This window comes from Desmodus rotundus, chromosome 4 (assembly GCF_022682495.2).
Source record: "Desmodus rotundus isolate HL8 chromosome 4, HLdesRot8A.1, whole genome shotgun sequence".
In the NCBI taxonomy this organism is placed as follows: domain Eukaryota; kingdom Metazoa; phylum Chordata; class Mammalia; order Chiroptera; family Phyllostomidae; genus Desmodus; species Desmodus rotundus.
Window position 1 is genome coordinate 50930443 of NC_071390.1, and position 27831 is coordinate 50958273.

The following is a 27831-nucleotide window of genomic DNA, read 5'->3' on the forward strand; positions in this document are numbered from 1 at the left end:
CCCAGAGGGCCGGACTCAGAGTGGCGGAGAGTGGGGCAGGCAGAGTGGCGGGTAGCACCCTGCGGCACCACATTCGCCCACAGATAAACAGGATGAACGGCGGGCAGCGAAGCAGACCGCGCAACCCAGGGCTCCAGCTCGGGGAAATAAAGCCTCAAACCTCTGATTGCAAGAGCCCTTGGGGGGTTGGGGCGGCAGCAGGAGAGACTCCCAGCCTCACAGGAGGTTGTTGGAGAGACCCACAGGGGCCTAGAGTGTGCACAGGCCCACTTACTTGGGAACCAGCACCAGAGCAGCCCAGTTTGATTGTGGGTATCGGAGTGAAAGATTGAAATCCGGAGGAGAGTGAGGCGGGCGCCATTGCTCCCTCTCGGCCCCTCTCCCACGTACAGCGTCACAGAGCAGTGACCAGCATTACCCCGCCCTGGTGAACACCTAAGGCTCCGCCCCTTAAAGTAACAGATGCGCCAAGACAAACAAACAAACAAAAAAATGGCCCAAATGACAGAACACTTCAAAGCTCCAGAAAAAATACAACTAAGCGAGGAAGAGATAGCCAACCTATCGGATGCACAGTTCAAAGCACTGGTTATCAATATGCTCACAGACTTGGTTGAATCTGTTCAAAAAACAGATGAAAAAATGAAGCCTATGCTAAGAGAAACAAAGGAAAGTGTACAAGGAACCAATAGTGATGAGAAGGAAACTGGGACTCAAATCAATGGTGTGGACCAGAAGGAAGAAACAAACATCCAACCAGAAAAGAATGAAGAAACAAGAAGTCGGAAAAATGAGGAGAGGCTTAGGAACCTCCAGGACACCTTGAAACGTTCCAACATCCGAATTATAGGGGTGCTAGAAGGAGAAGAGGAAGAACAAAAAATTGAAAACTTATTTGAACAAATAATGAAGGAGAACTTCCCTAATCTGGCAAAGGAAATAGACTTCCAGGAAGTCCAGGAAGCTCAGAGAGTCCCAAAGAAGCTGGACCCAAGGAGGAACACGCCAAGGCACATCATCATTACATTACCCAAGATTAAACACAAGGACCTACAACCAAGATTACTGTATCCAGCAAAGCTATCACTTAGAATGGAAGGGAAGATAAAGTGCTTCTCAGATAAGGTCAAGTTAAAGAAGTTCATCATCACCAAGCCCTTACTATATGAAATGTTAAAGGGAGTTACCTAAGAAAAAGAAGATCAAAAATAGGAACAGTAAAAATGACAGCAAACTCACAGTTATTAACGGCCACACATAAAACAAAAACGAGAGCAAACTAGGCAAACAACTAGAACATGAAGGTTGTCAATAAGGGTGTGGGAGGGGGAGAGGGGGGTAAAGGTACAGAGAATAAGTAGCATAGATGATAGGTGGAAAATAGACAGGGGGAGGGTAAAAATAGTGTAGGAAATGTAGAAGCCAAAGAACTTATAAGTATGACCCATGGACATGAACTATGGGGGGGGGGGAATGTGGGAGGGAGGGGGGTGGGCAGGATGGAGTGGAGTGGGGGGGTAATGGGACAACTGTAATAGCATAATCAATAAATATATTAAAAAAATAGACAAACTAAGCAAACAAGAACAGAGACAGAATAATGGATACGGAAGCATTTTGATGGTAGCCAGATGGGAGGGTGGGTGTGTGGGAATGGATGAAGAGATGAGCAGATTGAGAAGTACAAATAGGTAGTTACAGAAAAGCCACTGGGATATAAAGTACAGTATAGGAAATGTAATTGCCAAATACTTATGCAGATGACCCATGCACATGAACAGTGGTGGGGGGATTGCCTGAGGGAGTGGGGGATGCGGGGTAGAGGGGAGGCAAAGGGTGGAAAATCAAGACAACTGTAATAGCATTATCAGTAAAATATAGTAAAACCTAAATAAATAAAATGTTTCATTTTTTAAAAAAGAAAACATATAGTAGGATAATGAATGTGATTGATGGGGAAAATGCTGCCAAAGCAAGTTTTCATACTAAAGAATTAATAACTAGATAAGAAAGAGGGGAGATTATGAGACAAAAAAGCAGTATATGCCACAGCTCTAAGGCAGGAAGGAGCACGACACATTTGAAAAGAAAACCAGCCCTAGCTGGTGTGGCCCAGTGGATTGAGTGCTGGCCTGTGAACCAAAGGGTCACTGGTTCAATTCCCAGTCAGGGCACATACTGGGTTGTGAGCCAGGTCCCCAGTAGGGATGCACAAGAGACAACCACACATTGATGTTTCTCCACCTCTCTTTCTCCCTCCCTTCTCCTCTCTCTAAAAATAAATAAATAAAATCATTTTAAAAAAAGAAAGAAAGAAAACCAATTAGGCTTAAGTGCAAAGCCAGGAAAAGTAGTATGAATTGAGACTGAAAAATTCAGGGCCTGCTAAGTCAAGTTCAAGGTTTTGGCCATTATTCTAATGGAACATAATTCCATCTTCAATGGAAGGATGTTGATGGATTTTAAGCAGAGGTAGTAAAATAACCAGATTTGCCTTTTTAGAAGACCATTCCACCCTCAATGTGAAGCACTGATTAGAAAGAGAGCAAGAATCAATGTGTAGAGAGACTAGTAAGTAGGTTATTTGAAGTAATCCAGAAAAGATGCAGCCGGGTGTCAGCAAAGAGATAAGTGATGGATTCAAAAGACACTTAAGAGGCTGAATTAATAGGACTTGGTGATATGTATGGAATGATGGAACTGAAATGTAATCAGTCCTTAGGAATTCTAGGATATACACAGCCGGTCAAGATGGCAGCATAGGTCAATGTGGTACTCCCATCCTCCCCCAACCACATGAAAATTACAACTAAACTACAGAACCACCATCATTCATAACTGCCTGAAATCTAGCTGAATGGAAATCCTATATCAAAACTGGAAGAAGGGGCAGAGATGCAGAACAGGCTGATCCCAGAGCCATGTGTGACAGATAAAAATTGGGAGGGATGTCTCGGGAGGTACCCCCTGAGGATTGAGGGGTCCCAACCCCACACCAGGCTCCCCAGCCCAGGGCTCCAGTGCCAGGAAGAGAAGTCTGGTTGTAAAAACCAGCAGGGAATGCTACTGAGTGAGGAGCCGCTGGAGTCCCAGTCAGTTCCTCCTTAAGGGCCCACACACGGGCTTACTTGTACTCACTCACTCTGAGCACCAGCTCTGGGGTAGCAGCTCAAAAGACACCAGGAACATACTGAGTGGAACTGAACTATCTGGCATCTGAGCCAAGAGCTGGAAGGGCAGCTTTCTGCCAGACAAAAGTGCTAACAGAGGCTATTTTTCCTTTGCTGAGACATGCCCCCTCGTCCCCTCGCACAGAGCTGGCACATGGATGCCATGTATCAGTCTCCATCAACCTGGCCTAACACTGTTTGCCCCACCTGGTGATTCCCTGAGACCCTGCCCCATCAAACTTTTGAGCCTACCCAAGCAATTTCCAGTGGATTTTCCATACAAATGGCCTGTCTGGCTCATGCTTCAGACTTTCCTAAATCTGTAAAGCAGGCAGCATCTCTGCCCTGGCTGGTGTGGCTCAGTGGACTGAGTACCAGCCTGAGAACCAAAAGGTCACCAGTTTGATGCCCAGTCGGGGCACAGGCCTGGGTTTTGAGCCACATCCCCAGTTGGGGGTGTGCGAGAGGAAGCCGATTGATGTATCTCTTGCACATCAATGTTTCTCTCCCTCTCTTTGTCCCTCCCTTCCCCTCTCTCTAAAAATAAAATCTTTAAAAAACAAAAACAAAAAACCCAGCAGCATCTGGCCTCAGCCTGCCCGGTACCTCTTGCTAAGTGGCCCCAGGCCAGAAACTGGCAGCAGCCAGCCTTGGTTCACAGCTTGGCCTCACCTGGGCACCTTGAATCCCAGCATAAGCAGCAGCTCATGCCAGGACGTCCCAGGCAGAGCACAACTAGTGACTGACCTTGGCCTGCACCTCCTGGGGGGCCCCAAAGCCAACGCACCTGGTGGAAAGCCCATCAGCCTGGGAGTAAATCCCTCCCATCAAGGCTCACCTACACTGGGGAACGGGGGATGAGGTATATACGGCTCACACCACTTGGGGGCAAGGGGGTGGGAGGACATGGAGTACCTAGCTTGGGTGATGAGGGAGGCTGCACCACTGGAACCTACAGAACACCTGCTACATTAGGCCATTCTACCAAGACCAGAAGACTTAGCAGCTCATAGAAACAAACACGGGGAGGGGGGGTGTGCAGCCAAAATGAGGCATCAAAGAAATATGTCCCAAATGAAAAAAACAGAACAAAACTCCAGAAAAAAAACTAACTAAACAAAATGGAGACAACCGATTTACTAGGTATAGAGTTTAAAACACTGGATAGAAGGATGTTCAAGAAACTCAGGAAAACTTCAAAAGCATAAAAAAAGGACATGGAAACCATAAAAAAAAAAAGTCAGTCAGAAATAAAGGATACACTAACTGAAATAAAGAATAGTTTATAGGGAATCAACAGTGGAGTAGAGGAAGCCAAGAATCAAATCAATGATTTGGAACACAAGGAAGCAAAAAAAAAAAAAATACCCAATCACAACAGCTAAAAGAAAAAGGAATCCACACCCTGGCTGGTGTGGCTCAGTGGATTGAGCACGTGCTGTGAACCAAAGGGTCACCGGTTCAATTCCTAGTCAGGGCACATGCCTGGGTTGTAGGCAGTGTGGAGCACGCAAGAGGCAACCACACATTGATGTTTCTCTTCCTCTCTTTCTCCCTCCCTTACCCTCTCTAAAAATAAACAAAACCTTTAAATAAAAAGAAAAAGAAAAAGGAACCCCCAAAAATAAGGATAGTGTAAGGAAGAAAAAGAAAAAGGAATCCAAAAAAATAAGGATAGTGTAAGGAACATCTGGAACAACTTCAAGAAAAGCAACATTTGCATCATGAGGGTGCCACCAGAGAAATGAGAGAGTAAGAAATTGAGAACCTATTTGAAAAAATAATGACAGAAAACTTCTGTAACTTGGCGAAGAAAATAGACCTATAAGTCTAGGAAGCACAGAGTCCCAAACAAGATGAGCCTAAAGAGGTCCTCACCAAGACATATCATATTTAAAATGCAGAATGTTAAAGACAAAGAGAATCTTAGCAAGCAGCAAGAGAAAAGCAGTTATTAACCTACCAGGGAGCTCCCATAAGAATATCAGCTGAGCCCTGGCTAGTGTGACTCAGTGAATCGAACACAGGCCTACAAGCTGAAAGGTCGCCAGTTTGATTTGCTTTCAGGGCACATGGCTGGATTGCAGGCCGGGTCCCCAGGTGGGGACATGCAAGAGCAACTAATTGATGTTTCTCTGCCACATTGATGTTTCTCTCCCTCTCTTTCTCCCTCCCTTCCCTTCTCTCTGAAAACAAATAAAATCTTAAAAAAAAAAAACCAAAAAACACCCTGTCCACTGATTTCACAACAGAAACATTTCAGGCCAAAAGAGATTGGCAAGAAATATTCAAAGTGCTGAAGAGCAAGGACCTACAACGAAGATTACTCTACCAGCAAAGCTATCATTTGTATCAAAGGACATAAAAGAGCTTCCTGGACAAAAAAAAGTTCAAGGAGTTCATCACCACCAACCAGTATTATATGAAATGTCAAAGGGTCGTTTCTAAAAAGAAAAAAAAGATAAAAAAATATAAATAATAAAATGGCAATAAATATCTATCTATCAATTGAATCTAAAAGACAAAATAAATGAAGAAAAGATGGGCAGCAAAATCTCGGACATTGCTCATAGCAATATTTTATCAGATCTCTCCCTAGGGCAAGGGAAAGAAAAGAAAAAATAAACAAATGGGACTACATCAAACTAAAAAGTTTTGCACAGCAAAGGAAACCATCAACAAAACAAAAGGACAACCCACCGAATGGAAGAACATATTCACCAATTCATCTGAAAAGGTGTTAAAATCCACAATTTATAAAGAATGTTCAAAACCCAACACCAAAAAAACAACCCATTAAAAAATGGGCAAAGGACCTGAATAGACACTTTTCCAAAGAGGACGTACAAATGGCCAACAGACATATGAAAAGATGCTCAATGTCACTAATCATCAGAGAAATGCAAATTAAAACCATGATGAGATGTTATCTCACACCTGTCAGAATGACTATCATCAATAAATTCACAAAATCAAGTGCTAGCAAGAAGGTGGAGAAAAGGGAACCCTTTTGCACTGTTGGTGGGAATGTAAAACACTGTGGAATGCAGCACTGTGGAAAACAGTAAGAAGATACTTCAATAAATTAAAAATGGATCTACCTTTTGACCCAGCAATCCCACTTCTGGGAATATATCCAAAGGAACTGAGAACACTAATTCAAAAGAACGTAAGCACCCCTATGTTCATTGCAGTGTTATTTACAACTGCCAAGATATGGAAGCAGCCCAAGTGTCCATCAGTAGATGAGTAGCTAAAACAACTATGGGAAATTTACACAATGGAATACTATTCAGCCATAAAAAAGAAGAAAGTTTTATCCTTTGCAACAGTATGGATGGGTCTGGAGAACATTATGCTAAGTGAAATAAGCCAGTCACAGAAAAACAAATACCATATGACTTCACATATATGTGGAATCTAATGAACAAACTGAACTAGTTAGCAAAAATAAAGATAGACTCATATAGAGAGCATGATGACAGCTAAGGCTGAGGAGATTAGAGGGTGGGGGGATTGAGCAAAAAGGAAAAAGGATTCATGGACATGGACAACAGTGTGGTGATTGTGGGGGAGGAGGAGGGCCTAAGGGGACTAAATGGTAATGGAAAAAATACAATTAAAAAAATTTTTTTGAATTAAAAAAATAAATTACCATCAATAGAAAAAATATGAATAACAAAATGGCAATAAGTATATACTTATCAACAAATGAATCCAAAAAACAAAATAAACGAAGCAGAACAGAAAAAGACTCACAGATGCAAAGACATTTTGATGGTTACCAATGGGAGGGGGATTGGGCAGATGAGTGAAAAATGTGAAGGAATTAAGAAGTACAAATTGGCGCTTACAGAATAGTCATGGGGATGGATGTAAAGTACAGCATGGGGAACATAGTCAATAATGTTCTAATAACTATGTATGGTGCCAGATGGGTACAAGGTTTATGAAAATGGTCACTTACTAAGTTGTGTAATATCTAATCACTGGTGCATATACCTAAAACTAATATAATATTGTATGTCAACTGTAATTGAAAAATTAAAAAACGAGCCCTGGCTGGTGTCGCTCAGTGGATTGAGCGTAGGCCTGCAAACCAAAGAGTGTCCGGTTCGATTCCCAGTCAGGGCACATGCCTGGGTTGAAAGCCAGGTTCCCAGTAGGGGGCATGGGAGAGGCAACCACACACTGATGTTTCTCTCCCTCTCTTTCTCCTTCCCTTCCCCTCTCTCTAAAAATAAATAAATAAAATCTTTAAAAAAATGATTAAAAAAATAAATTCTAGGATATAAAATACAACTATTTTCTCATCAGTAATCGCAATTAAGTGGGGAAGAGAGGAGAGTCAGCTTCCTGCTGAGTTTCCTGGAAATGCCTCCCCATGAAGCTGCCCAGGGCTTCACTCACTTGTAGAGCAGGCTGGGCGCCTTCACGGTACACTGGAAACCTTGTTCGGTCTGCACCACCTCGTAGCCATCACAGGGCTCTTCTGCACACTCCACGAAGCCTGCACAGAAACCGTAACATGTTGCTCAGAGCTGCTGCTCTGTGGACAGCAGCCTTCTCCTCAGCTGTCAACCACTCTCAAGGTTTAAAAAAAGTAATACACTCATACAAAGAAAAGCCAGACATTTTACATTGCAAAGCACTGCTCTAACATTTCTTGTGATGTGCTCTTAGAAGAAAAATAAACAATAAAAAACACATGACTATTTCAAATCTTCCTGCCTTGGAACCTTGGAAAAGTAGTATGTACATAATACCACTGTTTCTCCCGACTGTTTTCTCCCAGAAAGCTAAGACATAATTTTAAAAGCCTTACTGTTTTTTTACGGAGATGTAATTCACGTAACATAAAATTTATCCTCTTAAAATGTACAATTCTGTTGTTTTCAAGAAAGAAAATTCCTCCAGCGACTATCGTATGAGTGATACTGGGAGAACTTAACAACAACAGAGACAAAGTGAAATAAAGGAGCGCAAAGGCCCCAAGGGCGCAGGGAAACATGGGGAACATGAGGGAGATGACTAAACTACAAGGCTTAGGGCCCAATGAAAAAGCTTATAAAGCAAAAGGAAAAGAAAACAGAGACAATGAAATGCCCTGCCAATTTATGTATTAAACCAAAGCCCAAGTTAATTATGGCTGAAAATATTTATAATCCATCTTGACTGATTAGTTTGGGGTTTTTTTAAGATTTATTTATTCTCAGAGAGAGGGGAAGGGAGGAAGAAAGAGAGGGAGAAAAACATCATTGTGTGGTTGCCTCTCACGCGCCCCCTGCTGGGGGCCTGGCCCTCAATCCACACATGTGCCCTGACTGGGAATGGAACCAGCGACCCTGCGGTTCGCAGGCTGGCACTCAGTCCACTGAGCCACACCAACCAGGGCCTGTTTAGTTTATTTCTTAAAACTATCCCTACATAATAATAAAGTTGTGAATTTGGAACTGCCTGTATATGACTATAAAGAAGAGAAAAATAACAATAAGAATAGCTAACATTATTGGGCACTGGATAAAATACTTATATTCATTTATTTCAATAATTTATATATATTACTTCACAACTTTACAGATGAAGGAAGTTACTTTTCTCACAGAATATTAAAGGTTAATATTAGTAGTTAACTAAAATAACCCCTTATTACATTTAAGCCTTTGTACAAAGATTAAACGTAACGTGACTTATGAACTGCAACTGAAAACACCTCAACAAACTCAAACACATCTGTCCCCTTGACATCAACACAAATGGGGCTATGAAAAGCCAATCATTTCAAATTTCCCTACACACAAAGAAACACATTGAAACAAAACAAAGGACTGCTTCTACAATAGAGAGAGCTTTTTACTTCTAATCAGACCAAAGAGCAGCTAGGATTACCTTGATAGAAGTCCTCATCCTCTTCTTCATGTTGGTAAGTCTGTTCTTGAATGGGATTCTTCCTATAAATCCGTCCCCCAATTCTTATAAGCTGTGGGCGCAGAACTTCCATGATATGTTCCTAAATAATATTCCAGTGAAATCCTGAAAAAATAAGTGATCCCCTTACCTTTTGATCAAAAAGAAAAACCCACCCTGGCTGGTGAGGCTCAATAGAATGAGTGTTGGCCTGAGAACTGAAAGGTCACGGGTTTGATTCCCACTCAGGGCACATGCCCGGGGTTGCAGGCCAGGTCTCCAGGTGGGGGCATGTAAGAGGCAACCAATTGATGTTTCTCTCCTCTTTCTCCCTCCCTTCCCCAATCTCTAAAAAATAAATAAAATCTTTTTTTAAAAACAGAAAGAAAAACCATCTCTCTATTATACGGATCATTATGTAGGCCTGAAAGGACATAATTGGGCATCCGTTCACAATACATCCTAAGCCAAAGCAGCACTATTTCCATTAGACCGCCCTTCTTTGTAACCTGTTTTAAGTCGATCAGTGCATTTTCCATTACATATTTCATTCCTGGCTCACGCTACACAGTAATTTGTAAACTATTCAGCACTCCAAAAAAAGGTGATTAAAAGATTCTGAGCCCTTTATATACAGCCTGTCCATGGTTTTGAAACAAAGAGTAGAAGTCTGTTTACTACTTTAACCTGAAAGGAGTAAAATGCAACCTTCTGTGTTTAACCACCTGCAGAGTGCCTCATCCTGTCTGTGCAGTATGAAAATTGAGAATTAAGGATATTAATACACTTATTTATCCTTGGGGGGCAGGGAAGCCCCTAGTACTTTCAGAAGTACATGCAATATACACTCAACAATTAGATCCAGTTGCCTATAAAAGTTAAAATATAACCTAACCAACATGGTTCTTCAAACCAATACATGGCTGAGGGGAGGAATCCAATTTCCAGAGGCCACTGCCCGACAAACTGCACCACTTGCTAAGAAGCCAAACTTCTAGTCACAACTGAAGGAATCAGTAACTCAGGAAACAAGGGTTGTTCATGGGTTGGCTGTGTTTAAGTTCAAGCAATGTTCCTACCACATAGGTTGGGTAGTCTTGAAGCCCAACATACACAGAGTTCCAAAGAAAACAGATCAATCCCTAACAAATACACTAATAGTCCAACCCTCAGCAAGTAAGTCACTTTCATTGGTAGTTTGCTTACAGAACCAAGAAGCGATTTGTGTTGTGAGAAATAACATAAAAGGGAAAGCGACGTGAATGGAGAAGAGGGCGCATATTTAGCATAGTTTAATGATACTCCATCCTACTACTTTTTCCCCCAAGACCTCTAAAAAAAAAAAAAAAAGGTTCTCCACAGATTTTAATGTCATAGCCCCTCAGACCAGGAGTTCTGGAAGCGTTGCCTCAGAAACAGCACACCCTTCACCTGCCCTCCCTAGCCGGCCGACCCTGGGTACGAAACCGCTTAGAAGGAAAGGGGAATAACCATTCAACCCTGCTACGGGGTGGTGTGGGGAGGGAGAAGGAAGTAGAAGCCCTGCATCAGAAAAGCGAGCAAGAAAGACAAGTACTCCAATGTAACCAAAAAGGACTCCGCTGCTGCAGGTAAACCGCTGTACACAGTGGTGGTAAAAGACCCGGAAGTCCACTCCGGAAGCGCGTTCTCCGCGCCCTCCCGCCCCGGCCACGCCCACCATTGCACAGGCGCGAGCACGCCGCCGTCCTCGTCGGGGTCTGCGCGGCCGCTCGGGCTGGCCCTGGGGGCGGGGCTGTAGGGGAAAGTGCCAAAACCGTTGAGGTAAGTTGCTGAAGGCTCAGGGACTGTTAGGAGCTAGTGGAAAGGGAGTTCATTCTTGGGATCCTACCTGCAGACACTAGAAAAATGGAGAACCTAGGAGAAACAGGAGCTTGCTGCAGAGGGCGTGTAAGAGGAAATTTCCTCGGGCCGCGACGGGTTGGGTGCGCATGCGCTCCCGATAGTGGCGCATGCGCGGTAGCCCCTTGGGACACCGAATAGGGATGGGAGTAGTGTGACTTGGAATTAGCTTGGGAACCTCTGGGGTTCTGACCCCTCCCCATTTCATCCCACCTGGTTTTAGCTGCGGCATCTGTTTTAATGGTAATCCAGCTATTTACGTGGGACACAGTGGAACGGTTTGTTGATGGGATTTAGTGATTGCTTATAATAATTTGCCAGGGGACCTCTTTCAGCGTTTTTTGACTGAGACTTTTTCAGAAGGAAGGAGTCTTTTTAAACAAAATAGGCATATATCTGTTGGGAAGGAAAGTAGTTTATGAATACGAGGTGCTCCCTGTAGTATATAAAGTAAATGTGTAATCATCTTAGTGTGAACACAGCCATTCTGTGTCTCCCCAAAAATAGCATTGCTCTCCTATGAGAATCTCTTTTGCCAATAGTCCCAGCTTCCCTGATAAAACCAAACTCCAGGTTATTTCATCAATATTCATTCAACAAAATCTTACTGAACCACCCACTTGGGCGTGGCAGGCTAGTGGAAGAAGGATGTGTCAATAGATCCGCAGAATGAGGCAGAAAAGGGACCAGTAACGGACCAACCCTCTTGACACCGAGTTTCTCTATCACCTTCATAACCTTTGCTGGGCTGCTAGTGTTCTGTCGTTTATTTGTCATTCACGCAGGAAACATTGTGGTCCAGGCGCTGTCCTAGGTGTTACTTTCCATTGCAGTTGACATTCATTATTCTTTTCTACTTGGCCATCTTGACCAGAACTCTGTGCTATGGCTTGAAGGTGGAAAGACAACTCCCTCCCCCTTTCCTAGATAACAGGATTTTTCCTGAGATTATGAACCTTAAAATGAAAGTGTGAAGTGCATTGGTGGAGGGCATTTTTCGTCTTCCTGAGCAGACCCTTTCCCCTCTAGGAGTTTGCTGACCCAATGGCAAATTGAGAATTAGAGAATGAGAACTTTTCCCATGAGTGTTATTAGAACATAATACATAAGGAAAATAGATCTGCATAGGAAAAAAAGATTCAAGAGTAAATATCCATTAGTGAATTGGGATAGCTAATATGATTAAGTATTTACTGTACCTGTAACTGTTCCAAATGCTTTAGTTATATTAACCTGCATAACACCTTTGAAATAGGTACTGTTATTATTGTCCCCATTTTGCAGAAGAGGCAGCTGAGGAACAGAGAGGTTAAGTGATTTGTCCGGAGAGTTATACAACAAAACTGGGACATGAACGCAGGCCTAGAGGTTTCAGAGTCTGAGCTCTTAACAACTGCTGTTTCACCTCTCGCATGGTACATGACATGCCAACAAAGCCATTGCTTGACAAATGTCACAGCAAATAAAGTCTCTATGTCTCAGTTTTGTGTTGTCATCTGTAAAATGAAGGAGTTGGATTAAGTGACTTTTAAGGAATCTTATGATTCCTGCGAAATGTTTAGTTCATATAGTAAACATTTACTTAAATCAACAGCCCCTTACTTAGTATAGGCCAGGCATTGTTTGGTTCTGATGATTAGAATGCCTGCCTTCATAGAGCAGTTAGAAACTAGGCTTTATCCTACTCCTGTTACCACCTGCTAATAGCATTCAAAATTCAACCTAAATCTTTAAAGTTTGAAATTACTTAGGTATGTCTTTCCACCTCAGCAAAAATAAAAACCCTGCTTATTTATGTTAAAATTAGCTTTGTGCTCATTCTGCTCCCCAGTTTTCAACCCTGGCTCTTTTGTGTATTGAATGATAGTAGTTCTGCATTTGAAAAAAAAGCATTAACAGGGAATTTCTTTGAATATATTCAGTTTAGAAGTCACACAGTGTCTAGCCTTTGAAACTGTCCTCACTCTGGCAGTCAGCCTGAGCGTTCTGCTGAGAAACTTGATTTCAAAATATAAAGTATCCCTTACATTTGCAACTGAATAAAGCATATATCAAGGTGTAGGAAACAGATTAGAGTTAAAGCCTTAGGTGAGGTATATAAACAGTTCACAGTGGGTTCTATTCGGAACTGATGGGAAATAAGACTGAGCTACTCTCCAAAAGATAGCTACATTGTCTATACACTTGATTTAGATCCCAGTAGGAACCCACTTAGAAATTTGGACCTGTTCTATTACTGCTTAAGTTCTTTTTAAAGAAATTTTAAAACTTCTCAAGCTATATTTTGAGCCAATATGGTCTAAAGGATTGGATATGAATCTAACTTCAAATCTAACTTCATATTCATACTCCTCCATGAATATGAATACAATTTGGAAAGTTACAGACCTCAGGAAAAAAGGAAAGGTGATCTAATACAACGTTGAAAATGTCACCCTGGCTGATGTGGCTTGGTCGGAGCATCATCCCATAAACTGAAAGGTCGAGGGTTCAACCCCAGTCAGGGCACACACCTAGGTTGCTGGTTTGGTCCCTCCAGGCACTTATAGAGGCAGCCAATCGGATTGATGTTTCTCACATCTGTATTACTCTCCCTCTCTCTCCCTTCCTTCCCCTCTCTCTAAAATCAATGGGTATGTCTGCGGGTAAGGATTGAAATTTTAAAAAAGATCGAAAATGTCATTAGTCAGTTTGCATTTTAAAATAGGCTGACATTCTAATTATAGCAGTTGCCTTACTCTTCCCATACCCCACTGCAATATTAATCAGAATTACTTATAGACATACAATGAAATCAGAAACTAGGGTCTGCTTCCCTCACAGCCTTAAATCCTCATCACAAAATTAAGGAAACAGAATGGCCAGATTTTCAGAAATGCACAGTACGCCTTAGTTTCCCTGCTAGGAAACTGGATTATGCATATACCTCATATAGGATTTACATCTGCATAGCTTTTCCTCATTTTTTCTATTTTTTCAAAAATAAGTTTCAGGGAGGTGGAAGCGGGCAAACAGGATAAATGGTGACAGAAAGAGATTTGACTTTGGGTGGTGAGGGCGTGGTTCAGATGCAGATGATGTGCTATGGAGGTGTGTACTGGAAACCTGTATGGTTTTATTAACCAGTGTCACCCCAAAAAATTCCATAAAAATAAATAAATAAGTTCAAACATTTTATAACAAACTTACTTATTTTGCAACTAGCAAAATTAAAAGTTCAGCTAAAATTCTCTCTGGCCATTAAAAGGGGGAATTCATTTTAAAAATCCATTTAAAGTTATTTTTATCTTTTTTTTAATTGAGCTAAATTTCACATAACATAAATTAACCATTAGCCATTTTAAAGTGTACAATTCAGACCTGACTGGTGTAGCTCAGTGGATTGAGCGCCAGCCCACCAACCAGAGAGTCACCAGTTGGATTTCCAGTCAGGGCACAGGCCTTGGTTGCAGGCCATGTCCCCAGTAGGGGGCGCACGAGCGGCAACCACACAGTGATGTTTCTCTCCCTCCCTCCCTTCCCCTCTGTCTAAAAATAAAATAAAAATCTTTAAAATAAAAATAAAGAGTATAATTCATTTTAAAGTCATTTTTTAGTCTAAATACTATAGCTGCACTTTCCAATACAGTAACCACTAGCCACACATGGGTACTTAAATTTCAATTAACATTAAATAAAATTTAAAATACACTTCTTCAGTCACACTAGTTTAATAAGCCACATGGGGCTAGTGACTACCATGTTGGACAGGCAGGAATAGAACATTAGAACATTTCTGTAATTGCAGAAAGTTCTGTTAGCACAGAACTGGACCATTTTTTTAAGAAAACATACTTTAAATGTATGTTTATGTATGTTTATGTAAATGTATCTTTTGTAAATGTATAGTGTAAGCTTCTGTGGCAGAAGTAGTATTTTTGTTTTGAACTTTTGCAGGGAGTCATGTATTTAGTATAAATTTTTTCTTCGACATTTGGACTTTTTAACTTTTTGATATGACAAGGGATAAAACGCTCTACAGCTGCTCCAATCCTGATAAGTTATGAATTCTGAAATAATTCTCTGAACTACTTTGTTCCAATCTTGGGATGCCACCAAGTGATCAATTTGTGCATTACATTTGGATAGAAAGTTTTTTTAAAAATTTAAATAAAAGGGCCAATATGTATTTCCTAACCACTTCCCCTTCCTTGAGAACAGAACACAGTGTTATTCTGGGATTTTATTTGGAAAATTTTATAAGTGAGTTTTTGCTGTGGCTTGGTCAGGATGTATCCAAGACAGACTGTCCTGTGAGGCATGGTTGCCTTATCCTCATATAATTTATTTCCGCAGTCAAATTGCCACCTTGGCACAGCCCTGTCACCCCTTCATAACCCATAGATCACCCACAGTCAGTGCCAAGCAACATAAACAGTTTACTAATGGTAGGAAGTAGTGTTTTAAGTAGGAAAACTAAGAATAAACATATCTTCATTTAAAATCCTAAGTGACATTTTGGCCTGGGACATCAATAAAAGATTGTAGGAGTAGAGAGGGTAGAAAAAAGGGCCCTGACCAGTGTGGCTAAGTTGGTTGGGCATTTCACAAAGCAAGAAGCTGCTGGTTCGATTCCCGTTCAGGGCACATACCTGGGTTACCAGTTTAGTCCCCAGTCAGGGCGTGTACAGGAGGCAGGCAGTCGATGCTTCTCTCTCATATCCATGTCTCTCTGTGTCTTTCTCCCTGTCTTCCCCTGTCTCTAAAAATAAAATCTTCTTTAAAAAAGCGGGGGGAGCTAATTTTTTACTGAACTTACACTAGCTTTTGTGGCAGCTAGAATTAAATGTAGTCAATCTCACTCCCCTAAACTTGCCAAATTGCTGTTTTTCTATCTCTGCAGTGAAGTGAGAATTCTACTAGAAAGGAAATGGCTGCCTCTTCATCGTCCTCCTCAGCTGGCGGGGTCAGTGGAAGTTCTGTCACTGGATCTGGTTTCAGTGTCTCTGACCTTGCCCCACCTCGGAAAGCCCTTTTCACCTACCCCAAAGGAGCTGGGGAGATGTTAGAAGGTGATCTCATGCTGCTTTTTGCTGATAATTGGATTCAAACCTGCAATGAATGTTAATTGTAAAGACGCTATTGAGTGGATTAGAGAAGAATTTGCCCTGATTTCAGCTCCACATTTCATCTTTTGTCCCCATTTCAAAATAATATCTTTAAAACACAAACATCCAGAATCAGAACTTTGGAGCTGAAAAAATCTTTGGAAATCAAGGAGGTCACCTAGAGTTTATTTAGACCCGGAAAAGGTAAAGTGATTTGACCACGTTAAAAACATTCAGCATTGGAACCAGGAATTTTCTTGACCTCCTGCTTCAGTTTGCTTTATCCTGGCACCAGCCTGTCTCCCTATGATTAGTAGGTTTGATGTATTTTGTCTTACGTAGTTAATCTACAGATAGATTAACCCCATAAAAGAGGTTGTGAGAGGAAATAAAAACTAGTGTCCCACTTTTATAGGTGAAGATGACGGTGCTGGCGCACTGCAGGACAGTGCTGGGTGGTGGTTGGAGCACTAGAGCTGGAGTTTGCATGTACCACCTACTGTCTTATTCAGCACACATTTGCACGCTGGCTGGGCAAGGTCAGGGCCCAGGCTGTAAGCATGGACTGGCATTGGTACTGGGAATTCCAGGTCATGGCACTTTAGGAGCTACATCAATAAATTCTTAATGGGAGCATAGAAATCACCTGAGAGCTTATGGAAATCCGCATTTCTGGCCCACCTTAGAGGTTCTGATTAATCTAGGATGCAGCACAGAAATCTTCATTTTGACTAATACCCTGGGGAGTCTCGTGAAAATGGCCCTTAACTATTAAACTACTTTTCATACTTTGAAAAAGGTCAGCAAAGAACCTATTAAGAATTCAAAATCTGCTTGATTATAGCACTTTTGTGCTTATACATTGATCTTTTTGCTTTAAATATTGCAAATTTCAGTAAGTATATCTCTGAGAAAGGTACAAAGTGTAGCTAGGATTCCACTTGTGGGGGTCATCTTTATTCATTTATATCAGGTATAATGAAAAGCAGAGTTTTGGGTTAAGCCAGGGCAAATAGAGGAATCATTTTGCTAGGAAAATATGGAAAGACTGAGACCATAAGGCTTTCTGGGATTAGTTCACATCATGACTAGTGAAGTCGATGACAGGACAACATGGTAATACATCTGAAGTGTCTGTACTTCTGTCTTTGCTCTTTTCTTTAGTTGTGTTATATTCAAGTTAGTGTCACTGGGCCTAGAGGTAATAATCGGGGCCTTGCTGACCATATTTGGCACTAAAGGTATATTATGACTTCAATTATATGTGGCAGAGACCTGGTAGTAAGGAAGTTTCCCACAAAACAAATAAAAAATTGGAGGCATTTAAATTGTTTAATGAACAACAACAAAAAAAACCACATTGCTTAATGAGTTTTGTAGCAGCAGAAGAGGAATCAATGTTTAACAATGGGCTCTAAGATTGAAGTCATTTAAATTCTAGCTGCAGCAGGAAATTTAATACTGGAGATACCTCCTTAGTCTCAGAGCTATTAGCATTCTTTGTCAATATACATCAGATTACTTAGAAACATTATAAGAAGAAAGGCTTCTGAGATTAGTCTGAATGTTGATGTTCTAACAAGGTACAGTTCTATCCGTTTTTATTCCATCTCAGTGTGCCTTGTGGAGGAATGCGTTGGCTTTCTAGTGTAGAATGAATTTATATTATTTAAATTCACAGTGTACAGTCTTGATTCTCTTTCTTCAGTTTAAGGTTTTGCCCATATTTTAAAGTTGCTTACACTTGACAGCAATGAAAAATTAGGCAATTCCTAAACTGTTCTGGTCAAATCAAGATCATTAAATTGAAAAGTTTCCTAACTGTGAATTAAGGATGTTAGATTTGAAAGCCATCTTCTACTATGCTTGTTATTCAATTAATATACCATGTACCTAACCATTTTTCTTACAATAGTTTTTTTTTTAAGATTTTTATTTATTTTATTTTTAGACAGACAGGGAGGGAGGGAGAAAGACGGAGAGAAATATCAATGTGCGGTTGCCTCTCGTACACCCCCAAATGGGAACCCGGCCTGCAACCCAGACATGTGCCCTGACTGGGAATCGAACCAGTGACCTTTTGGTTCTCAGGTTGGCGCCCAATCCACTGAGCCACACCAGCCAAAGCCAATAGTTTAATTGAATATGAAAATAGAGTAGAAAGACTTGCCTGTTCAAAGGAATAAAAATGATCAGGAATCAAGGTTGGATGTGGTTTATAATTTTAACAGGCTCAACTTGATCTTGTATCCTCCTAAATCTAGGCTAATAAACCCAAATAACCTGCAGTTAACCTTGTGAATTAGTTTTTTGTGCACTACCTGCTCTCTGATAACAGATACCTCGCATACGCAGTATACAGCACTTTTCAGCATTCTCTTGCCCTTGGCTAAGATTATCCTCACCCAATTATTAGTGAGCAAATTAGACACTGCCTTCCAGGGCAGAAGTGGCTGAATTTTAGTGACATTGTAGGCCACTGAAGTATAAATTATCTGACATTGTCTAATTTCCTATTGTGAAGTAATTATTCTTTTGAATGGATTTGTTAGCATCTTATTTATTGGAGTTGCAATGGCATTAGATTTGGACAATTTACTGGACTTTTCACTATTTATAACCTTTGCCTGTCCCTGAAGAGGAAAGCTGATGTATTGCTACTTGGTGTGTTATAAAGGGTTTGATTACAATTTCTAAATGGAAGACAGATTGCCCCAGGCTGACTCCTCTCTGGAGATATTCCAGGCTTTAGGTGAGTACAGATATCACATTTAATAGGATGTGGCTAAGAAGCAGTGGACTTTGTGGTTAATACAGAGCTGCAAATCAGCAAAAGTGTATTTCATAGGCATACATAGTGGCAAAGTGATAGTGGCAAAGGCTTATAGAAAAGCATATAAAGTGCCATTTTGAAAGATTAGCTTACATCCTTTTGCTTCAAAGTTTATTACCAAGGGAAATATGCAGTAATTTAAGCATTTTATCCTAATAGTGCCAGTGATTAAATATACCTAGAAGGTAGCACTTCCAAGGGCTTCCAAATATATCTCAGCGTGATTCCTAGGGCCCATAATCCCCACTGCCTTGTTTGAGACCCTAAAGTTCAGCACACTTGAGGATCACACTGGCTGAGAAGTGAGCTCTATGCCTTACTCTTTCTAAAATAAAACTTTTTCTAATTCGACTTTTTAAGCAAGGATATGAATAGATTCATGAACACTGGTATACCTACACAGAAGAGCCAGAAGCATTGGTGTCAGATATTCACAGAGTTCCTCTTCCTGTTCTGGAATTCACTGTTACTTGCAGCCCAATTATCTAAAAACCTCAGTGATATCATCCACTTACCTAGATCTTTAAACTGGACAGTCAGCATATTCAGTTAATTGAAAATAATTTTTTGCTCAGTATAGGTGATCTACTCACAGATGACTTAACATTCAGCCAGAGGAATGGGAGTAGGAGGAAAAGATAGGATCATATCCCACATAGCACAATATATAGAAAAGAGGTTGAATATTTTTTGGTGTATTTTATTGATTATGCTATTACAGATGACCCAGTTTTTCCCCCTTTGCCCCCCTCCACCAGTACCCACCTTTCTTCCCAACAATCCCCCACCTTAGTTCATGTCCATGGGCTGTGCAAGTAAGTTCTTTAGCTTCTCCATTTCCCATGCTATTCTTTTTTTATTTTTTTTAAGAATTCTTTTCTTATTTTTTAAAATATTTTATTTATCCTTGTAGAGAAAGGGGAAGGGAAGAAACAGAGGGAGAGTCCTGGCTGGTGTGCCTCAGTGGATTGAGCGTGGACCTGCAAACCAAAGGGTCCCTGGTCCCATTCCCAGTCAGGGCACATGCCTGGCTTGTGGGCCAGGTCCCCAGATCAGGGTGCATGAGAGGCAACCACACATTGATGTTTCTCTCCCTCTCTTCCTCCCTCCCTTTTTATCTCTAAAAATGAATAAAATATTTTTTTAAAGAAAGAAAGAAAGAAATGGAGAGAAACATCAATGTGTGGTTGCCTATCACACACCCCGATCTGGGGCCCTGACTGGGAATCAAACCAGCGACCCTTTGGTTAGCAGGCCTGCACTCAATCCACTGAGCTACACCAGGGCCCATACTATTCTTAACATCTCCCCGTCTATTTTGTACCTACCAATTATGCTTCTTAATCCCTATACCTTCCCCTAACCCTATTTCCCCCCTTCCCCTCATAGCTGAAAACACTCCAAATGATCTCCATATCTATGATTCTGTTTCTGTTCTGGTTGTTTGCTTAGTCTGTTTCTGTTTTTTAGATTCAGTTGTTAATAGGTGTGAGTTTTTTGTCATTTTAATGTTCATAGTTTTGATCCTTTTCGTAAATCATTCCCTTTAACATTTCATGTAATAATGGGTTGGTGATGATGAACTACTTCAGCTTTACTTTGTCTGGGAAGTACTTATCTGCCCTTCCATTCTAAATGATATCTTTGCTGGATAGAGTCATCTTGGATGTAGGTCCTTGCTTTCCATGACTTCAAATACTTCTTTCCAGCCCCTTCTTGCCTGCAAGGTTTCTTTTGAGAAGTCAGCTGACTGTCTTATGGGAACTCTTTTGTAGGTAATGCTCTGCTTTTCTCTTACTGCTTTTAAGATTCTTTCTTTATCTTTAACCTTTGGCATTGTAATTATGATGTGTCTTGGTGTGTTCCTCTTTGGGTTCAATTTGTTTGGGACTCTCTGTGCTTCCTGGACTTGTATGTCTGTTTCCTTCACCAAATTAGGGAAGTTTTCTTTTACTATTTTTTTCAAATAAGTTTTCAATTTCTTGCTCTTCCTCTTCTTCTGGCACACGGATGTTGATATGTTCAAAATTGTCCCATATGTTCCTAAGCCTCTCCTCGTTTTTTTAAATTCTTGTATCTTCTATCTGTTCTGATTGAATGTTTATTTCTTCCTTTTGTCCCAGATCATCTGAATCCCAGCTTCTTCCCTTCACTCTTGGTTCCCTGTAGATTTTTCTTCATTTCACTTAGTGTAGCCTTCATTTCTTCCTTTATTTTGTGGCCATACTCAATGAATTCTCTGAGCATCCTGATCACCAGTGTTTTGAACTCTGCATCTGATAGGTTGGCTATCTCTGTTTTGTTTAGTTCTTTTTCCAGGGTTTTGTTCTGTTCTTTCATTTGGGCCATATTTCTTTGCCTCCTCAATTTGATGGCCTCCCTGTGTTTGTTTCTGTGTATCAGGTAGAGCTGCATTACCCTCTGTCTTAGTAGCATGGCCCATGTAGAAAAGGTACCTGTAAATGGTATGGGGCAGAGCCTTAGGTAATTTGCCAGGACAGGGCAACCACTTCACTGCTTTGTGGCTCTGTGGGGGAGAGGGACTCAGAGAGGGGTCATTGCCGCTGCCTGGCTCCTGGAGGCACTCGCTCCACTTCAGTCACCTCACCCACCTCCCGTATGCAATTGGAGCCATTCCAGCTGCCGTGGGGTTTGCATATAATCTAAGCCCGTGCAGGCCCTTTAAGCAGCCAAAAATCTGTAAAATCTGCAGTTTCTTCCACTGCCCCAGCCACCACTGGTTTTTACAGTCAGAGGTAATAAGGGTTTATCTTTCCGGTGCTGGAATGCTGGGCTGTGCAGTCTGGCCAGGGGCTGGGCTCGCTCACTCCTGAGGTATCTTTCCTGATTTATCTACCAAATGTGGGTATTGGACTGCCCTTTTCACTGCCACCGCCACCTCTCCACACTGTACAGTGTCATCTCCACCCCAGCTCTGCGATTCCGCCCCTCCTACCTGTCTTGATGAATGTGGCTTCTTTAAATCCTTGGTTGTCAGACTTCCATACAGCTCAATTTTCTGACAGTTCTGGGTGTATTTGCTTTTGACATCTGGTTGTAATTTTTTTTTTAATTTTTAGAGAGAGGGACAGGGAGAGAGTAAGAGATGGAAAGAAACATCAGTGTGTGGTTGCTTCTCACACGCCACGTACTGGGGACCTGGGCCGCAACCATACAAGTGCCCTGACTGGGAATTGAACTGGTGACCCTTTGCTTCTCTCTCCAGCACTCAGTCCACTGAGCCACCCCAGCCAGGGCTGGTTGTAATTCTTTCTGTGGTTGTGCAAGGAGGTGTAGCATGTCTACCTACACTTCCATCTTGACCAGAAGTCTGGAAATTCTTCTTCCTCTTTGGTTCTCATTTGTGTGGATAATGTCATTGACCCACAAGAAAGGGAGATTTCTGTCTCACTTCCTGCTGTCTCCTTTGTTTTCAGTGCCGTTTGCACATTTGTGAGAGGCATGCCACTTGTAAGAAAACAAAAATGGAATTGTCTTGGTCTTCTTTCTGCTTTCACTTTAAATCACAAGCCCAGAGGTGAGAATAGGATCCATTCCAGAGGTAATGAGAGGCTGAAAAGAGGTTGAATTTGATAAATTTGACACTTTCCCTCAAATACACATCACTTTATGAAATAAACATATTTTGAAGTAATCCATAATATGTATGAAAACAACTATATTTTCCCTTTTTGCACCAATTTTGAAGATAATATTGGACAAAAGAAGCCCTCTTGGTTGTATATTTTAAGCCATCTGTATTTTTTCTTATTGTTTACCATGACTTCTGAAATAAGGTCTGCCTTGTGTGAAATTCAGCATGGAGCCAGAAAGTGTCAGTCCTAAGTCCTTGTCACTTAATACCTTGCTGACACCCCAACCCATGACTGATGGGCAAGTGCTTGACACCTAGTAGTGCTGGCATGAACTGCCATCAAAAAAAAGAGCTATGTCCTCTCCCTCCACTTGTTTTAGGATTTTTGCAATAAAATTCCTTCTCCAAATGGTTTGAGCTCCCCTTCTAAAAGTCACATTTTCCAACATGAACTCTTTGTCTTTTGGGGTGTGTTTTGCTGCATCAGCCCTTGCTGACGGGGATAACATGAACTCGCTTGTATTTCACAATCGTCTTCCAAACGCCGTGGTGACTGAGTTAGCCACCTCTCGTTGCCAGTTCTTGGCGCCGGTACAATGCTAGGTTCTGAGATTGCACTATACTCTTACCAGCGTCCAAATGGCAGTGTTTTGGTTTGGTTGGAAAATCAAGGTTACAATTTGCGTTGACAGAATGAAATTTCCCAGCAGTGTTTTGTCATGGTCGTGGTGATGTAATTTGATATACTAAAAAATCAACAACAGCTATTTTTCCCTCAGCCTCGCTCTTTAGAACGAAGATGATTTAGAGTTTTGGCGTACCTTTTTTATTTTGATAGCACAGCGGTCACATGGCCAAATGTGTCGGCTCTCAGTGTCTGCCTGACATACAGAATAGGAGAACATTAAGAAACTATCAAAGCCCTGACCAGGTAGCTCAGTTGGTTCGGACGTCATCCCGATACACCAAGGTTATGTGTTCAATCCCCAGTCAGGGTACATACAAGAAACAACCAAGGAAAGCATGAATAAGTGGAACAACAAATTAATGTTTCTCTCTCTCCCACCCCCCTTCCTCCCTCTTCCTCTCCCTTCCTCTGAAATCAGTAAATAAAAATTTTTAAAGAACTATCAGGTTTGGGGGTGGGGGTGAATGTTGACCAGGACATGAGACTGAGGTTTCTTGTTTGTTTTTTTAAACACTATTTTTAAATTCTTAAACAAGTATAGGAACTATTTTAATATTCTAGGTATAGAAGAAGTAGCTTTTATAACGGACCAGTGTTAGTTCTAAATGAAACAGAAGCCCTCTTTGTGAAACTGAAAAGGAGACCCTCCATGTGAAAGCAGGGAGAGGAGGGGCGTGTTCTCGCTCTACAGCAGTGTGGAGCCCTTACAGTGGGTGAAAGCTTGTTCTCCTGTTTGTAGATGGCTCTGAGAGGTTCCTCTGCGAGTCTGTCTTCAGCTATCAGGTGGCGTCTACACTGAAACAGGTGAAACATGGTAAGTACATGAGTGTTGTGTACTTAACTATGAGAGTAAATGTCTGGGGAGGGGCACAGGTGGAGGCGGATTCAGAAAGGTCAGTGTGCTTTGTGACAGACTCCTGAAATTCAGCAAGGCTGTTTAAGTGGGCTTGCTAAATTTCCTGCAGACAAGAACATTCTAAATCCTTAACCTGGACATAATGTCCTCGTTAAGGCTTAAAGTTGAAGTCAAAAAGGTTAGTTTTCTAGGGGAAATGCTTCCTACTCTTGTGTTTTTTTGTTTCCTTTCTGAAACCTCCTTTTACCATTACCCTCCACTGGTTATTATCCTCACTTCATCTTTATGTATGTAATGCCTCATGATTTACTTGGACTCTAAGATCCTAGGAGCACCTTTTCTGTTCCATCATGCCTTACCAGGCCTCCATTTATTCATCAGGGAGCTGTGTTCCCCCACCAGACCATCTCACCGTTAAAGTCATAATGTCGGAAGAGCTACAATTGCCTGTAACCCTAGGATTTTAGTACGCATCACTGTGGCATGGAGGATGAGTACTACTTTTTAAAAAATTAAGTATCGGCCCTGGCTGGTGTGACTCAGTGGATTGAGCACTGGCCTGAGAACCAAAGGGTCGCCTATTTGATTCCCACTCAGGGCACATGTCTGGGTTGCAGGCCAGGTCCCCAGTAGGGGCCAAGCAAGAGGCAACCACACATTGATGTATCTCTCCCCCTCTTTCTCCCTCCCTTCCCCTCTCTAAAAACAAATAAAATCTTTAAAAAAAAAAAAAATTAAGTGTTCGACCAACATCGAACAAGATCCCATTACTAGAATATTGAGGGAAAAAACTCCTTGTAGAAGTTCCTTTTAAACCAATCACTGTGTTGGTGGTTGGTGGCTGTCTCATGGGAAATACATTCACTATAGCGCCTCCTTGACTCTTTACAGATCAGCAAGTTGCTCGGATGGAAAAACTGGCTGGTTTGGTAGAAGAGCTGGAGGCAGATGAGTGGCGGTTTAAACCCATCGAGCAGCTGCTGGGGTTCACACCCTCTTCGGGTTGACCGTGCCTCCGGTGAGCACAGCAAGTGCAGGGCCAGCGAGGGGCTTCCTGCACAGCCTGCGGAGCCGTCCAGAGACTCACAGCCCCATCACTGAACTGCTCATTCACATCAATACTTGGTTTCTCTATAGCTGTCCACAAGCAGCAAACATTTAAATGTTTGGAAAACTTTGTGTTTGTTTGTTTATAAAAAGCATTGAGAATTACATTAAGACAATTGGCATCAGAGAACCAGGAGGTTTGGGTTTAAGAGATTTTTTAAATTTCACAAGCCAGGTAGATCACATGCGAGAACTGGCCAACTAAATGGCTTCTGGCGTTCATGCAGCGCGTGGGATCCTCACTGGTCAGGTCCAGGTCAGGATCTGGGATTGTAAAATGCAGCATTTCTGACCAGAAACATTCTTTTTTACAGGTGAATGTGATTTCAACTCAGGACCTGTCTAAATGAGGAATTTTTAAATGATCGGGTTTTTTTCTACTTTTAGACATCTAATTCTATAGATTCTAACTTTTTCTAACCTTCTAGATATGCCAATGCTGGCAAAAAGAGTTGTTTTTTAAATGTTAAGATGCATGTAAGACTCAAGCAGTGAGCAAAATCCTTTAGACACAGAAATCCTGAGTTCCTCTTGGTGGGCTCAAGCAGTTCTGTAGCGAATAAATCCTTTGAAAGAGCCCCAAATTGGTTTCTTTATCCTTTCAAAGTCTCAGGGATTTGGGATGGGGGAAGAGGTGAGATTATTTTTTATGAGAATAAAATCTGAAAACCCTTTCTCCTAAATAAATAGTAGATTTGCTTTATCTCAGGAATATTTGTCTTTATAAAAGTATATGAATTTATCTTATCAATATCTGAGTAGGTTTTTATATGAGAGAGAAAAACCTGAAAAGCTAAAAGATATCCTTTGTTCTCCCTCTTGGAACCCAGGGTCCACACTGCACAATTAGGAGAATCATATTTATTAGATTTTATGCAAATTTTGCCTCAGAAACATTTGCCTTTCTCCTCATTAATAACTTTTACTTCGCCTGCTTAGAGTTGCTTCTTTATGAATAAATATAATCACAGTAGCAATTGGCTTTAATCTCAGGAGTTCAAAGTATTTCATACGCACTACCTGGCAGGGAGGTGGTGACCTCACTGAATCCCTGAGGACAGAGGCAGTACAGACCCACGCATGGTCACGTAGCCCAGGCGGAAGAAGATCTCGGAACCTGCAATAGGTCAGTTGGTTGAAAATCCAGCCCACTGCTCTTGTCTCTAAAGCACGTCGGATCACAAAAATCACTGGCCCACAAACTCATCGGTTTCCTTATCAATACTTCTTAACCCGCACAAGCTCCATATTTGAAAACCAGTGAGTTTCCTAGCATACTTTTCAACGTCAACCGTGTGAATTATTACCAAAGAAAAAATAGCAATATGTGGACTGCAATGACCCTTAAATCATACTTTCAGTGACATCTTAGGAGCAATCACTAATTTTCCCTCAGTGGTTTCATTAACTGCACAACAGACACTGTATCTGCTCATCTTTACCTTTTGGTAGTTAAACTCACAGAATTTTTTTCTCTTTAAATTGGACGTGGCTTTTCGCGACCTTAGAAATTGAAGAGACGCTAGGGTTGAACAGAAGTGCTTTCTGAAGCACCTTTCACAGGGATTGTGCCGCTGCTGCTTGAGTGCTGCCAGGACAAAGACCCTCACCACTTTTTAAGACTGCCCCTCGGTCTCCGCAGGTTTCAGCTGGTTACGTTTCATCATCTACAACTGCTATTACCATGCTTTGGGCCTAGAGATGCACCTTGTTGCCATCTGTCATCTCTGCACTCACTGTGTGCCAGTCACTCACAGGCGTTAGTTCTAATCCTTTCAGTAACGCTAGAACTTGAAGCTCAGAGCAAGCATTCCTTGCCAAGGCTGCACAGCTAGGTAGATGGCCGTCTGGATTTGAACTCAAAGCCTGCCGGACTCCAAAGCTGAGATTATTTTAGATGCATGATGCTGCACCCCACTGAGCCCGTCCCAGTGCCCTATACGAAGACCTGCCTAAAACTTCTTTTAATGATAAAATGAATCAACTACCTGGAGGAACTAAGTCTTGTTCCAGTACTTGGCGATAGGTCTCAAGCACAATGAAGGAACAGCCTCTTCCTTTAAGAACTGATAGGGATTAGCTGTGTGTTTGTGCCTACATAACCTTTTAAGATCCAGCATGGTGAAAATGTAGTTAAGTCCTTGAGGGACATCTAAGTGAGCAAGGAGGGAGGCAAGAGGGCAGGTGGCAGCCAGCCACCCTCGAGAGCCGGTGGCAGCGGTACCGCTGTGCATGAGGCACTTCGTGGTTTCTGAAGCGCCTTTGCACACGCAGTGTGTCGACTCCCACGTCAACCCTGTAAGAGAACTGAGGCAATAATTCTGCAGTTGAGGAAACAAGCACAGAAGGCAAGGTATCAAGATTATAGTTAAGCAAGGGGGCTGGGTCTTTCACACCCTTTTCTCTGTGCCTTCTAGTTCATCACATACTAGAAAATTTGAAGGCAATATTTGCTGTTAATAAAGAATTAGTCATATCAATCTGATAAGTAATTACATATAACTTGTCACATGGCAGTGGGACATAAATAGTAGACCTTTTACACAAACAAAAATTTTACTTTTTGACTTCACAGTTTGCAGCTGGTCAGAGAGTCTCAGAATTTTAGAGCTGGAAAAGACCTTAGAGGTCACACAGTTCATCTCCCAGTTAACAGACAGGACGTCGAGACCTTGTCTGTCTCATTCCCTGCCACACACGCAGCACC

At 41.7% G+C, this 27831-nt stretch overlaps 2 protein-coding genes across 4 annotated transcripts in view; one reads left to right on the forward strand and one right to left on the reverse strand.

Annotated features, from left to right (window-relative positions):
- Positions 1-11052, reverse strand: part of ASCC1 (activating signal cointegrator 1 complex subunit 1) — a 106308-nt gene extending 95256 nt beyond the window's left edge. Inside the window, exons 1-3 of one of the 2 annotated variants that reach the window (XM_024561328.4) lie at positions 10948-11052; positions 9060-9203; positions 7581-7680 (exon numbers count right to left, since the gene is read on the reverse strand). In XM_024561328.4, the coding sequence (XP_024417096.1) occupies positions 7581-7680; positions 9060-9171 (212 nt within the window). In that variant the 5' untranslated portion in view covers positions 9172-9203; positions 10948-11052. Of the gene's footprint in view, positions 1-7580; positions 7681-9059; positions 9204-10653; positions 10744-10947 lie in introns of those variants that run through there. The other variant, XM_024561327.4, reaches the window with a different exon arrangement.
- ANAPC16 (anaphase promoting complex subunit 16) lies at positions 10740-25827 on the forward strand. 2 transcript variants are annotated; one of them, XM_024561330.3, is made up of 5 exons: positions 10742-10880; positions 15841-16009; positions 23901-23975; positions 24909-25035; positions 25439-25827. In XM_024561330.3, exons 2-4 carry the CDS (start codon positions 15868-15870, stop codon positions 25022-25024), a joined length of 333 nt encoding a protein of 110 aa, XP_024417098.1. In that variant the 5' UTR covers positions 10742-10880; positions 15841-15867; the 3' UTR covers positions 25025-25035; positions 25439-25827. The 2 variants fall into 2 exon arrangements, with proteins under 2 accessions (XP_045051985.1, XP_024417098.1); XM_045196050.2 differs by lacking the exon at positions 23901-23975 and having other exon boundaries at positions 10740-10880.
- The last annotated feature ends 2004 nt before the right edge of the window (positions 25828-27831 follow it).